Source organism: Mchenga conophoros, linkage group LG23 (genome assembly GCF_057382185.1).
Source record: "Mchenga conophoros isolate Kocher_MC1m ecotype Shallow Benthic linkage group LG23, M_conophoros_male_GT1.1, whole genome shotgun sequence".
Taxonomy (NCBI): Eukaryota; Metazoa; Chordata; class Actinopteri; order Cichliformes; family Cichlidae; genus Mchenga; species Mchenga conophoros.
Window position 1 is genome coordinate 49,771,522 of NC_140547.1, and position 15,303 is coordinate 49,786,824.

A 15,303-nucleotide genomic window follows, 5' to 3' on the forward strand; every position below is an offset into this window, starting at 1 on the left:
AGGCGATCAACCACTTCTCCAAAGCTTCTGGCCTGCAGCTGAATATTAATGAATAAGAAATTCTAGCTCTGCATGAGTGTCCCCTGCAAGCAATAGATAATATACAGATAAAAAAAGAGGTTAAGTATCTGGGCATTGTAATTTGCAAGGATAAGACATCAACAGAAAATAAGAATATCTGTGCCAATATAGAAAAGTGTAAGTCTATATTAAACAGGTGGCTGCAAAGGGACATAACTCTGTTTGGGAGAATCTTGCTAACCAAAATGGACAGTCTGTCCAGACTAATCTATCCAGCCTTTTCTCTGCCCATATCTCCAAAACTAATTAAATCTATAAATAATCTTAATTTTAGGTTCATATGGAGGAACAAATGTCATTATATAAAGAAAAATGATATGATTAAGAATTATGAAGAGGGTGGGGCTAATGCCATTGACTTTGATGTTATGAATGGTGTACTAAAACTGAAATGGTTAAGATCTTTCATTAGGAACAAAAATTCCTTTTGGAACATTATTCCCAGTGTGATTTTTGGCAAAATGGGTGGAATAGACTTTTTGTTACGTTGTGACTTTGATTGCAGTTCGTTACCTGTTAAACTCTCAGCTTTCCATCAGCAGGTCCTTCTCTACTGGAAATTAATCTACAAACATAACTTTACTCCTCACAATACCCCTATATGGAACAACAGGTATATCCGTTTGTGTAGGAAATCTGTGTACATGGATGAATGGAGATCTAAAGGGATTTGGGCTGTAGCTCATTTTACGGATGATAATGGGGTCTTATTAAAACATGATACGTTTTGTGAGAAATTTGATGTAAGATGTACTGCTAACAGATATAAATCCCTAGTGAAAGCCATTCCAGTCCCTTTGAGATCAAGGATAAAAGAAGATATTGTGCACTCTAAAATTTCTCCTGGACTGAGGCAGCTCTGCATAGCTGGAGCTGAATTTGGTGACAGCAGGTTTACAAACAAAGTGATCAGGAATATTTTGATCAACGACATTTGCCCTAATCCGGTTAAAAGAAATTATATCCTTAAAGAATTTGAGACCATGGAGGTTAAGGCGATAAGAAAAAAGTATATTTCACTTCCTCTTTCCCCTAAAGTAAAAGAGGTTCACTTTAAAATCATTAATGAGGTTTATCCAACCAATGAATTCTTAAGATGGAAATTTAACTTAGATGTGAACGCCTGCACATTTTGTGAAAATGATATTGAAAGTCTGGATCACTTGTTTTTCTACTGTGAATCAGTGCACTCCTTCTGGACTGACATGTGGAGCTGGCTACAGTCCAGGAGAATTCAGTTACCACATTTGACGGTGACAGTAATAAAATTTGGAATACTTGCTGAGAATGCAGATTTTGACCTGTTGATTAGGACGTTTTTGTTAATGGGAAAATTTTTTCTTCACAAATGCAGATACTTTAAAGCTAAACCATGTATAAACAGATGGCTGAATGACTTTAGACTCTGGGCTAAATCGCTGAAACTTGTGAATAACAAGAAAGCCCATAAACTTGTTGTTTTATTTAAAGAGTTTAACCTATGTTAAAAAAAAAGAATCCTCCCTATTTTATAATCATGACTGCCATTTTTTGCTCATGGTATTTTTTGCCTTTGGTTCAAATCCTTCAAAATACATACAAAATCAGTATCGATACTGACGTAAATTAATAGAAATAGAGATGGACCGATACGTAATATCGCATCGGTCCATCTCTATTTCCCTTTCTGGATTAAGTAAGTTTGTAAAAGCAGCTCGATGTACAACCTGTTCTTTGGATCCTCTACCAGCCTGGGCTATAAAGGAACTGTGGTCAGCATTAGGACCCTACAACCTGTTTCTTTTAAATACTTCATTGAGTCTTTCCTGAATGTTTTAAATCAGCTGTGGTAGTACCAATCTTGAAAAAGCCTGGACTGGATGTTGACATGGTCGCAAATAGGGCAGGGTATCGTCACTGATTTCTAGAATCGATTTGATTCCGATTCACAAGGTCCTGAATCAATTCGATCCACGATTCGATTCAATTCAATTTTAATCTGGGAAATTTTGCCTCAGACAGTCAGAAATATTATAATTCAGATCAGTACATTTACATATTTTTGTATCTATAAAAAGGAAGCTGACACTCGCAAGACTTTATCAAAGGTGTGAGCATCACAGCAGAGGCCTTTGTGTCAAAGTAGCTGAAGATAAAACAGAAAAACATGAAGGTGGTTTTATAAAAATATTCTACAGTAGATCAAAAACGAAAGAAAACCATTAATCGACATATGAACATTACCTCTGAAGTTACAGCGGTTTTATGACAGACACAGTGTTTTGCAATTTGCATAATTTTAAAAAGTTTAAATTTGTTCAGAAGCCTGTTGAACGGCAGAAATTAGGTTTTCTTTTCGGAAGTAAGTAAAAGGAAAAAAACAGCAGCCGACAGCGCTGTAAACTATGGAACGCCAGGACTGCCATAATGAATTAATTAAATACACCATTAAATAATTAATTAAATGTGGCAATAATTAATTAAAATTGGAATTAATTAATTAAATAAATAGTTATGACACATGTAATTAATTAATTATTGACACATTTAATTAATTATTTATGTATTTCACATTTTAATTAATTATTGACACATTTCATTAATTATTGACACATTTAATTAATTATTTAATGATATATTTATTTATTTCATTTTGGCAGTCCTGGCGCCTGGCTCTCGTCATGAAATAATTTTATCTGTCAGCCTCACCCATCAAACTCAGGGGGCGGGGTTAACGCTGATCGAGTCAAAACCATTGCTTTGGCCTGGTGGCCATTGTTTCTAGCACACAACAACCGGCATGTGGAAGCTAACAGAACTGAGCTTTGAAAAACCCTGTTTGTGTGTTACCAAATACCGTTTTAATATTTTTTTAGCCGAGAATGTAGTGGTTTAATCTTCATGTGTCTGGTCGGTTTGTCAAGATACAGCCTCTTTGCAAAAGTGTTTCGATGATTTCGGAGATGTCGTCCCAGTCTCACGGCAAAGCGTGGGATAGACCCGCTCGCCTCACAAGCAATCCCACCGACAAAGCGCAGGCCCCGGTACACAGCTGTAGTAACCCCCGCTGACTTCTTTTACTGAGGTTATATTTATCGATGTTTTATTTCCTGATGTTCTTATGTGTCCTACGTGTTTCAGTCGCCAATTCTGAATTATAACTAACATTAAAAACATGTTTAAGGAGGAGAGAGAGCAAATAAATCTGTTTAACATCTGATCTTTGGGTTTTTGTTCAGTAATCAGCGTGACCTGTGTATAAACACATAAAAGAGATAACGTTGGTGTTTCCGTCATGTAGTAACTGCTGGCTTTAACTGTACAAAGGTTGTTCGACACTATGAAACACATACAGACTTCATGATGTTCGGCTAATATTTTTATTGTGAATATTAATCATGCTGACCTCGCTCTGTACACCACGCAGCGAGGTCAGCATATCCACGATATCCTCAGCTCCATGAGTTAACACAAAGTTTCCCAGCTGACTATCTAACTGCCAACTATTCCAGAGACGTGAAAATATACAGCATAAAGAAAAGTGTAAGAGACTCAGCAGCAGATTAGAATAACAGTTATACATTTAATAAATCACCAAATGAATCCAAGAAACGAGCAAACCTGTTCCGACAATTTGAATTTGTATTCCCTCAGCTGCAGACTCGCTGCTGTTTAAATGTTTGAAAAGGAAGATTAGATATAAAAAACGTCAAACATAGACTCAGTCTGCCTTCACATTTGATATGAGGCCAGCACGTATAGTGGCCTCAGCAGGCTATTACTGAAATACACGTGCTATATCATAAACTATGATATAAACAGGGAGGTCCTATTAACATGTTTAGTTTTACAGGACACCTTCCTGCCTTTAGTCTCATTCATGAGCAGTATTCGTTTTCTTCTAACATCCAGAAGTCTGCACAATGTGTTCCATAGTTTGTAACAAGCCTTTGACAGGTAAACATAACATGACCGAAAAAGCAAAAAAAAAGAAAAAAAAAAGAGAGAGAGTGTTGACATAAGAAGAGAAAATTCTCTCAATTATGGAGACAGGCAAATGGTTCATTTATGTTTGATGTGTGTTTATTCCTCCCTAAATATCGTCGGTGAAGTTTGCCATGCATGTCAGATTTTCCTGCGCATTTTTATACCTCTGCCAACAGAGAGAAAAAAAATCACATTCTAACAGACAGCTGGTGCTTAGAATACAGTTGAATAACTATTAAAAAACAGATGATATTTAGATGATAGTTCAGTCTAACACATGTGCCAGTGAACCATTAAACGTCTGTGAAACTATGCAGTTATGAAACGTAACTTTAACCTCAGCCAAACCGATTTGCTCAGTTGTAAATAAAACAGCGAAGTAAACGTGACCCGACAGACAGAACCTGAGTGAATGAAGTCCAGCGTTTAACCACTGAGAGCTAAAACTCAGCTGAGGTTTGAAAGCTGTGTGCCGGTGATTGGACATCAGCCGCTGATAAAGCTGGCTCGCCTATAAAGTGCTCTGTAAGGAAACGAGCTCCAGCAGCTCTGCGCTCGGGGAAAACACTATATTTACTTATCTTGTGCAGAAAAATGCGCTGACATTGCGTTATATCGAGCACCGGCTGCCCAGTTAAACTGTGACTATCACCAGGTAACTAGGCGTGTTTCTTGAATTAGCAGCAGGTGTTAAACAGCTGACAGATGAGGAGGAGGATGCATGCAGGTAAACTGAGGGTCTGTTGAGCTGATCGCTGGTTTCGTGAGAAAAATGTCAGCTCGTTCTTTATGTTACAGAAGCACAGAGACACAAGACCAGGCGGAAAGAGACGATCGTTCGGTGAAAATGAGAATCTGCGAATGCAACATGTGGAACACGGAGAGTGGAATATGTAAACAAACCGGTTAACGTAACCCCCTCGGTGCACTCTGCATGCTAACTGTTAGCAGAGCTAGTGAAATCTCTGAAAACATCTGAGCACTTTTGCAAACATGTTCTATGTTGACAACCTGACCAGACATACGTCGCGACATTCGCGGCTAAAACACTGTTAAAAGTGTAGCTGGTGACAGAAAAACGGGGTATTTTAAAACTACACCACCACCATTGCTGCTTGTGATTTGATCTGCATTCTGGGATAACTGGCTGCCCCAAGTCTACACAAGCAATCGATTTTCTAGGATCGACCTGTTTTGACTTACTTTGCACGGCAACCAATCAAATGTTAGAGAAGCTGCATGGGCAGCGTTAACCCCGCCCCCTGAGTTTGATGGGTGAGGCTGACAGATAAAATTATTTCATGACGAGAGCCAGGCGTCAGGACTGCCAAAATGAAATAAATAAATATATCATTAAATAATTAATTAAATGTGTCAATAATTAATTAAATGTGTCAATAATTAATTAAAATGTGAAATACATAAATAATTAATTAAATGTGTCAATAATTAATTAATTACATGTGTCAATAATTAATTAAAATGTGAAATACATAAATAATTAATTAAATGTGTCAATAATTAATTAATTACATGTGTCATAACTATTTATTTAATTAATTAATTCCAATTTTAATTAATTATTGCCACATTTAATTAATTATTTAATGGTGTATTTAATTAATTCATTATGGCAGTCCTGGCGTTCCATAGTAAACAACGGTAGACTTGTGCGTAACAAGCAAGCGAATAATGCAGAAAACAGATTTTAAGACAGGAAACTGTGTGTGAGAGAGAGAGAGAGAGAGAGAGCTGTGCATGAAGTGTGATTTTTATCCTGGTGGAAGCAAAACAGCAAAAGTCAGAGTGAGTTCATGACGATGTTTATGTGAAGCGTAGTTTGGATCTTCTTTTGCTGCTGGTTCAGTCAATATTGTTTGGAGAGAGATAAAACTAACAGCTTTAGAATCAGCGTAAAAAGGACGTAAACACAAAGCGTGGACCCGCCGAAACATCAGAATCAGCGAGCTGTCGGCTTTCAGCCCCGACCGTGTCCGTGCCATCGGGTGAGAAAGGCGACATCTCACTGATTCTGATGTGTCGGCGGCTCTGAGCTTTGTGTTTACGTCTTTGTGCAGAATCCGTGTTCCTGCTCTCATTTACTGTTTCAGCTGTTTGGTGGTTGTTAAAGTTTTGTGAGGTTTAACCTGAGATTCTGGCGTTGGTGCAAAATGCAGCTGCTTGCATTTTAACAAGAACTGGGAAATTTGAGCACATTACCCCTGTTCTGAGATGTCTTCACTGGCTACCTTGTCAGGTTTGAGCAGATTTTAAGGTCCTGCTGCTCACCTACAAGGCTTTAAACGGATTGGCACCTTCATACCTCTCCGACCTTTTACACCTTTATGTTCCATCTCGTGCTCTCCGATCTCAGGACTCTGGTCTTCCAAAAGTTCTTAGAGCCAGAAAAAAGACAATTGGAGAGCTTTTTCTTTTCATGCCCCGTTTCTGTGGAACAACCTCCCACAAGATATTCGGCAGGCTGCTCTGTGGAGGTTTTTAAAACCAAGTTGAAGACACATTTGTTCACCCGATCCTACATGTCTTAATTCTATGGCTTTTAGTTTTTACATTTTTATTGTTTTTAACTTGTATTGTGTCTTTTACCTGTATTGCTATGTATCGCTTTTATTTTATTTATCTCTTTAGTTGTACAGCACTTTGTTTGAAAGCGCTTTATAAATAAAGTTATTATTATTATTATTATTACAAGGTCCACGTTTACGGGAACATCTGCCACAGATATGGGAGAATATTTGATTTCTATTGTAGACAGAAGCCACGGGTGTGTTCAGTCAAACGTTTAGAATAAACTTTGGTCTATAAATGTGTTTCATGATTTATTTTTAACTCCAACTGCTTATTTGTACTATGCTTTCATTTCAGAGTGCAATGAGAAATAAAAAGGATATTTTCAATAAAACTGTCACGATCCTGGGTCTGTGACTCAGTGTTTTCTGTTTTGTATTGTTAATCTTTGATTTCATGATGTATCTTTGTTTATTCTTACGTTTTGGTTCTGTGTTTTGTTGTACCTCTAAGTTCAGTCTTTGTATTTCCTGCTTTGTTGTGAAGGTCCGTGTCTCATGTCAGTGTGTTTAGTTTGCGTTTCCTCTGTCTCGTCTTGTCAATCACTCCCAGCTGTGTCCTCCTTCTGTGTCTCATTCCCTCGTTATCCCTCTGTGTATTTAAACTTTGTGTTTGCCTCTGTTAGTTGCTGGTTTGTCTGCGTATCTGTCAGGGTCCTGGGTCTCCTGAGCTAGTGGTTTCAGTTCTTTGTGATTTTTGTGTTATGCCAGTTTAGTTTGTGAGTTATTCTATGCTTCCTAGGTTTTGATTCCCTGCCCCCCTTGTTTCTCTGTGCACTCTGTTCTGTGTTTAGTCTTCTCTGTCCATTTGTTCCGCCCTGTGTTGTTGCCTTCTGTGTCTCCCTCTGTGTAACTGTCTATATAGCGATGTGTTGTGGTGCTTTGCTCCCACCCCTTGTGTTCCGTGTTTTCGTCTTCCCTTCGTGTAATTCTTCATATTCGTGTACTGTTAGTTTTCCCAGTTTAGGTTTTTGCTTAGTTTCCATGCTCACCTTCGCCATTTCTGTTTGTATCACCATGTGATGAATAAACTCACTTGCATCTGAGCTGCCTGCATAAAGGGTCCTTTAATAATTTACACACGGCTCTCAAACCGTGACAAAAACACTGGAAAAATTGGGCTGTTCTAAAACGTTTGACGGGTAGTGTATATATTTAGTTTATATATTTTCTTTATTTATAATAGTTTGTTTTATATTGTAGCAAAGTGTTACTTGGATACTTCTCTATGTGCTTCTTCATGTGCAATTTTGTTGCATTCTGAGCCTTAGAAATTTATTGTGATGAACTGCTGTTAGAATCAAGTTAAATTCTGATAAATCAGACAATTACCTCTCCAGCTGTTGTTACAGTCTTTGTTTATCGGGTCCTTACAGGGTAAAAGATGACGACACCTAAAGAAATCCTTCTGGGGACTTTGGAGGATTTGGGACGTGATGACTTTGAAAAATTTAAGTGGCATCTGAAGAACGGGTCTGTAGAAGGTTTACCAGCAATCCCAGTGAGTAAACTGGAGAATGCAGAGAGGACGAACATAGTGGATCTGATGTTTGATACCTACTCTATCAACACTTTTGAAGTCACTAAAAATCTTTTGGGGAGGATAAACAAGAATGATCTGTTGGAGAATTTAAATAAAACCATCCCAGAACCCACAGGTAAGTCAGGGAATGACTAAACAAAAAATACATAAACAATAAAAACCTTAGTTAACATTACACAGGTGCCATTAATCTTGGATGGTCGTCAGAATTTTCACCCTTTTATGGTCCTCGGGACCCAAAATGGTCCCCATCCAAAAGGTGATATAGCAATGGATTTTATGAATTTTTTTTTCATTTTTTTTCACATCAGATCTTTTAAACAACTTCAGACCTATCCACTGATATAAAGTTTTTCATAATTTTTTTCATATTTTGTAGGTTTTTATGGCTTTATTGTCATAAAAACCCCTGTTTTTTGGGGGGTAAAAAATCATAATATGCAATATTTTTAAAAAATGAGTTGCAAATGGAACTACTTGGCATGAGGTTATTAGAGCCTTGGATAGGTAAAAAATTCATAACAGAATTGATTTGGATACTTTATTATTTTTGGAGCAATAAGAGTTTTTCAAATTTACACCCTTTTATGGTCCTCGGGACCCAAAATGGTCCCCATCCAAAAGGTGATATAGCAATGGATTTTATGAATTGTTTTTTCATTTTTTTTCACATCAGATCTTTTAAACAACTTCAGACCTATCCACTGATATAAAGTTTTTCATAATTTTTTTACATTTTTTTAGGTTTTTATGGCTTTATTGTCATAAAGACCCCTGTTTATATTTTGGGGGGTAAAAAACCATAATATGCAATATTTTCAAAAAATGAGTTGCAAATGGAACTACTTGGCATGAGGTTATTAGAGCCTTGGATAGGTAAAGAATTCAGAATAGAATTGATTTGGATGCATTATTATTTTTGGAGCAATAAGAGTTTTTGCAATATACTTCCATTGGTATCCCTCGGGACCCAAAATGGTCCCCATCCAAAAGGTGATATAGCAATGGATTTTATGAATTGTTTTTTCATTTTTTTTCACATCAGATCTTTTAAACAACTTCAGACCTAACCACAGATATAAAGTTTTTCATAAATTTGTAAATATTTTTTATGTTTTTATAGCTTTATTGTCATAAAGACCCCTGTTTATTTTTTATTTATTTATTTTTGGGGGGGGGGGACCCGTAATATATATTATAAATATATTCTCAATCACATTCACACCACTCTCTTATATCAGTTCCACTACATCGAGACTATTTTATGGTGGTCAGCTGTTTTATTGTCATGTATTTTGCATAATAAGATAACCATGTCCTGCATTCAAAACCACTGAAAATGTCTATGGTGGTGCTGTACCTAATATTGTGCTCATTGGATCCAAAACATATTTTTCCTTTATTTTGAAGCCTGAGGCTTAGATCCATTAGGTATTCACGAGAAAAAAATTATCACATGTCAGGATTACAGTATATCGAAAATATGTGATTATAATGGGAGTCAATGGGACCCAAAATGGTACGAGGACCACAGATGGTAACACTTATGTGAATCTCCTTTACTATACACAACACCATAGAGGGGATCAATGAATTTTAAAAATAATGCTAAAATGCACATCCTAGCCAAGTTTCATGCAACTAGTCTTTAAAATGACTGATATATTGAGAATCAAAAATCCAAGGGGACCCAAAAGGGTCCCTTTTTTGACTATGACCATCAGAGGGCATTAAAATCCATATAAATAATAAATCCAAAGCACTTGCCAACACTTTCAGGAGTGAGAGACTGCAGAAAGCCAACAGTTTGTGTTTTATGCATCTGCACAAATAACCTCCTGTGTACACATGAATATCTGCTCTTTGGGTTGGTTTGATTAAAATGGGACCAGCAGCAGGTTTTCTGCCCATTTTACAGATTTATATTGTCAGATTGGTTTTAGAGCTGTTTTATCAACATAAATGAGGCGACAACAACAGTTTGGGACACGTCACAAATATGATCAAAGTGCTTTTTCTTAAATCTATTTACCAGTTGAAGGTAAAGTTAAAAAAATGGCTGCCATTTCTTTCTGCTGTTTGGAGACCCAAACAAAAAAATGCCCACACAGTAAATGCTTTTTATTATGGTTGATAAACAGGACACTAAGGTGATTGGTCAAAGGTTGGAGGAAAGCCACAGTTCTCCTTATATGACTGAAATCCACCATTTCAGCTCATGCTTTTTCTTCTGCAGCTTTCTTGGAGATTCCACTTCAGCCTTCTGCTGGCAACGCTCCCATTACCATGCTTCCCTTAGGTAGCATCATTAGAAAACATAGCATACATTTACACTGCTATGCAGATGATACCCAGCTCCATCTGTCCATGAAGCCAGATAACACACACCAATGAGTTAAACTGCAGGAATGTCTTAAAGACACAAAGACCTGGATGGCCGCTAACTTTCTGCTTCTTAATACAGATAAAACTGAGGTTATTGTACTCGGCCCTGAAAATCTTAGAAATATGGTATCTAAGCAGATTCTTACTCTGGATGGCATTACCTTGGCCTCCAGTAACGCTGTGAGGAACCTTGGAGTCATTTTTGACCAGGACATGTCCTTCAACGCACATATTAAACAAACATGTAAGACTGCTTTCTTCCATTTGTGCAACATCTCTAAATTTAGAAATATCCCGTCTCAGAGAGACTCTGAAAAACTAGTTCATGCATTTATTACTTCCAGGCTGGACGACTGTAATTCATTATTATCAGGATGTCCAAAAAACTCGCTGAAAAGCCTTCAGCTAATCCAAAATGCTGCAGCAAGAGTCCTGACAGGGACTAGAAAGAGAGAGCATATTTCTCCTGTTTTGGCTTCCCTTCATTGGCTTCCTGTTAAATCCAGAATTGAATTCAAAATCCTGCTCCTCACATACAAGGTCTTAAATAATCAGGCCCCATCTTATCTTAATGACCTTGTAGTACCATATCCCCCTATTAGAGCACTTCGCTCTCGCTCTGCAGGCCTACTTGTTGTTCACAGAGTATTTAAAAGTAGAATGGGAGGCAGAGCCTTCAGTTTTCAGGACCCAAAAAGATATATATATTTTTTTCAGTTGTATTATTGTAGGTTCTTTATCTTACAATATAAAGCACATTGGGGTGACTGTTGTTGTTATTTGGAGGAATTAAAAAAAAAACGTTTATACTTGAAATTCTTTCATTTATTCTACATATTTATTCATCACTGGCTCCATAGTGTTGTTTATGTAATATGTGAAATGTTGCTAGTATTGATTTGGTGCTGTATAAATAAACACAATTAAATCAAATGTGTCTCTATAAAACCTGCCCTCAGTTATAACCCAAGTGTCAGGGCTCAATGGCTCATGAAAAGGAATGGAGTCAAGCACAGAACCAAAAAACGGAGGCTGAGTGACTTTTAACAGAAATGTATTTTACTAGATTTCTTGACGGAGAAAGCTGAATCACGGCTAAATTCAACAGCAAGCGAGGTATTATGAGAAGTGCAGAGCTGAGGCCAGAACATAAGCTGAGGCAGGTCAAAGGAACAACAGGGGCAGAATCGGGCGAATAGAAACTATCCAGGATCACTGGAACAAAGGAGATAATAATCAGAGTGGTCCACAGTGTAGTGAATGAGTCCAAGATTTAAAAACTAAGAGGTGTTACGTGGCTGCAGGTGGAGATCAGCTGGAGGAGGAGATGAATTAAATCTGGGTACAGAGTGAGATGTGGGTGCACAGGGAGGCAGGCAGCTGAGGATGGCAGTTTGCAAGAGTGAGTTTTCCCAGCAGTGGCAGGCCAGAATCCTGAGGCGTGACTTATGGCGAGAGTTGGAAGATATATCCAGGTGCCGACTAGGGAACAGGAAAAGAGGGTTACGCGAAACAAGCTGAGGAGCACAAGACAAAATGTGAGGCAGAGAACTGACTGTGGTAAGCAGACAATCTGGAGAAGGTTCATTGTGAGTGCTGCTCATAAATACTGCCGGAGTAATTGGCAACAGGTGAGGAGCACGGAGGAGTGAGGAGGGCTCCACCCAGGGGAGGAGAGCTGATGCTGTGGAAAGTTACTCAGACTCACCCGGATCATGACACCAAGAGTCCAGTGAACTGAACACATAACCACAGTAACCAGAATGCAGTTTTCTCATTTGTGTCATTTGCTGTTTATTCATGCAGAGATTCTCACTGAGTGTCAGCTCAAACTCAAGTCAGACCTGAAGCAGAAGTTCCAGTGTGTGCTCGAGGGGATTTCTACAACAGAAAACCCGACCCTCCTGAGTCAGTTCTACACAGAGCTCTACATCACAGGGGGAGGGACTGCAGAGGTCAATGATGAACATGAGGTCAGACAGATTGAAACAGCATCCAGGAAACCAGACAGACCAGAAACAACCATCAGACAAGAAGACATCTTTAAACTCCCACCTGGAAGAGATAAACCAATCAGAACAGTGCTGACAATGGGAGTGGCTGGCATTGGGAAAACAGTCCTAACACAGAAGTTCACTCTGGACTGGGCTGAAGACAAAGCCAACCAGGACATCCAGTTCATGTTTCCATTCACTTTCAGAGAGCTGAATCTGCTGAAAGAGGAAAAGTTCAGCTTGGTGGAACTTGTTCATCACTTCTTTACTGAAACCAAAGAAGCAGGAATCTACACCTTTGAAGACTTCCAGGTTGTGTTCATCTTTGATGGTCTGGATGAGTGTCGACCTCCTCTGGACTTCCACAAAACTGCAATCCTGACTGACCCTAGAAAGTCCACCTCAGTGGATGTGCTGCTGATAAACCTCATCAGGGGGAAACTGCTTCCCTCTGCTCGCCTCTGGATAACCACACGACCTGCAGCAGCCAATCAGATCCCAGACTGTGTTGGCGTGGTGACAGAGGTCAGAGGGTTCACTGACCCACAGAAGGAGGAGTACTTCAGGAAGAGATTCGGAGATTCGGAGCAGGCCAGCAGCATCATCTCCCACATCAAGACATCACGAAGCCTCCACATCATGTGCCACATCCCAGTCTTCTGCTGGATCACTGCTACAGTTCTGGAGTTTGTCATGAAGAACAAAGAGAGCAAAGATCTGCCTAAGACTCTCACAGAGCTCTACCTACGCCTTGTGCTATTTCACCTAAAAACGAAGGACATCAAGTATGATGGAGGAGCTGAGACAGAGTCGTGCAGGAAGATCATTGAGTCTCTGGGAAAACTGGCCTTTGATCAGCTGCAGAAAGGAAACCTGATCTTCTATGAATCAGACCTGACAGAGTGTGGCATCGATATCAGAGCAGCCTCAGTGTACTCAGGAGTGTTCACACAGATCTTTAAAGCTGATGAGTGCCACATGTTCAACAACGTTGTTTACTGTTTCATCCATCTGAGCATTCAGGAGTTCTTTGCTGCTCTTCATGTCTATCTGACCTTCATCAACTCTGGAGTCAACCTGCTTAAGAAACAATCTCCTCTCTTTAAAATCTTCCAGAAAACACTTACTGTAAAAGACTTCTACCAGAGTGCTGTGGACAAAGCCTTAAAGAGTCCAAATGGACACCTGGACTTGTTCCTCCGCTTCCTCCTGGGTCTTTCACTGCAGACCAATCAGGATCTTCTATGCATGCTGACACAGACAGGAAGTAGCTCACAGACCAATCAGGAAACAGTCCAGTACATCAAGAAGAAGCTCAGTGGGAAACTGTCTGCAGAGAAAAGCATCAACCTGTTCCACTGTCTGAATGAACTGGATGATCGTTCTCTAGTGGAGGAGATCCAACAGTCCCTGAGATCAGGACGTCTCTCCACAGATCAACTGTCTCCTGCTCAGTGGTCGGCTCTGGTCTTCATCTTACTGTCATCAGATCTGGATGAGTTCGACCTGGAGAAATACTCCCGTTCAGAGGAGGCATTTTTGAAGCTGCTGCCAGTGGTCAAAGCATCCAAGAAAGTGCTGTAAGTGAATCTATGAACAAATATGTTTAATAATGCTAGATGAATAAAAGAATATGTCTCCATTGTTATTCTTCCTCAGGCTGAGAGATTGTAAACTCTCAAAAAGAAGCTTTGAAGCTTTGTCTGAAATTCTCAGCTCCCCATCCAATCATCTGAGAGAGCTGGACCTGAGCTCGAACTACCTGCAGGATTCAGAATTGGATTTGCTGTGTGTTGGACTAAAGAGTCCTGACTGTAAACTTGAAACTCTCAGGTAAGGATACAGACTTTTTGACACTTTTTGACTCTTAAATCTGTAAGTTTATCTTGATGTGGACGTTCAAAGTCAGCACAATTTTCCTTTTAAGTTCCTGAGTTTATATTTTTGACTGTCAGGTTGTCTGGACAGATGTTTTTATTTTATTTTATTTTTTTACTTGTCCCTAAAGTCAGAACTAAACCCACATGTAGATGACTTTCTGTTACTGGAGCAGCCTTCTTGAAGACAGCAGTGTGTTTTCATGCTTTTAAAGCCAAACTCACCTTTCAGACCTGTGTAACACTGATGTAGCGCTAATGAGTTAATACAGGCTAGGGATTGAGTGTGATTATTATTAATCAGAAGATTTAGGAATGCTACTGGAGCTGATGGGCAGTAATTAAATACACACAACACAAAATGCTTTTGCAGGTACCATGTATTTAACCGAAAGCAAAGAAAATTAAGAAAAGAAAATGAAAGCTTAAATAATCATTCCTGCTGTAGCTATTTAATTAATAGAAAAACCCAGTGGGGGTGCACAAAGGCAACTAAGCAAATTCTTCTGGCTTATACCAAGCAATATAGATTCTCAAAAAAAGTTCCCCATAAATAACACATGTTAACATCGAAAACACTGATCCACACTGAAGTCCATGAGTTTTATCTGAATATCCATGAGAGATGTCCAAGCGCTATTGTCCATAAACGGGGGAACTGGTGTGTATGATTGTGGAAATCAGTGTATTCGGAAATTACGGGACAGAGCGTCGCCTTTGATAGCTTCCTACCAGTCCAGTGGAAGCTTCAATGCAGAATGAGTCCTGCTCCTAGCCGTTCATTGGCTCGCCATCCTTTTCCATACCCAAAAAAGGTTCACTTGGCCTGCATTAAATAAACAAGGCCAATAAGAAATCACAAGAACAAC

General features: G+C 38.9%; 1 protein-coding gene and 1 pseudogene across 1 annotated transcript; both read left to right on the plus strand.

Moving 5' to 3' along the window:
- Positions 1 to 15,303, plus strand: part of LOC146548240 (NACHT, LRR and PYD domains-containing protein 12-like) — a 233,326-nt pseudogene that overhangs the window by 160,857 nt on the left and 57,166 nt on the right.
- LOC146548242 (protein NLRC3-like) lies at positions 8,020 to 14,141 on the plus strand. Its single transcript, XM_085266236.1, has 2 exons — positions 8,020 to 8,293; positions 12,370 to 14,141. Exons 1-2 carry the CDS (start codon positions 8,020 to 8,022, stop codon positions 14,139 to 14,141), a joined length of 2,046 nt encoding a protein of 681 aa, XP_085122362.1.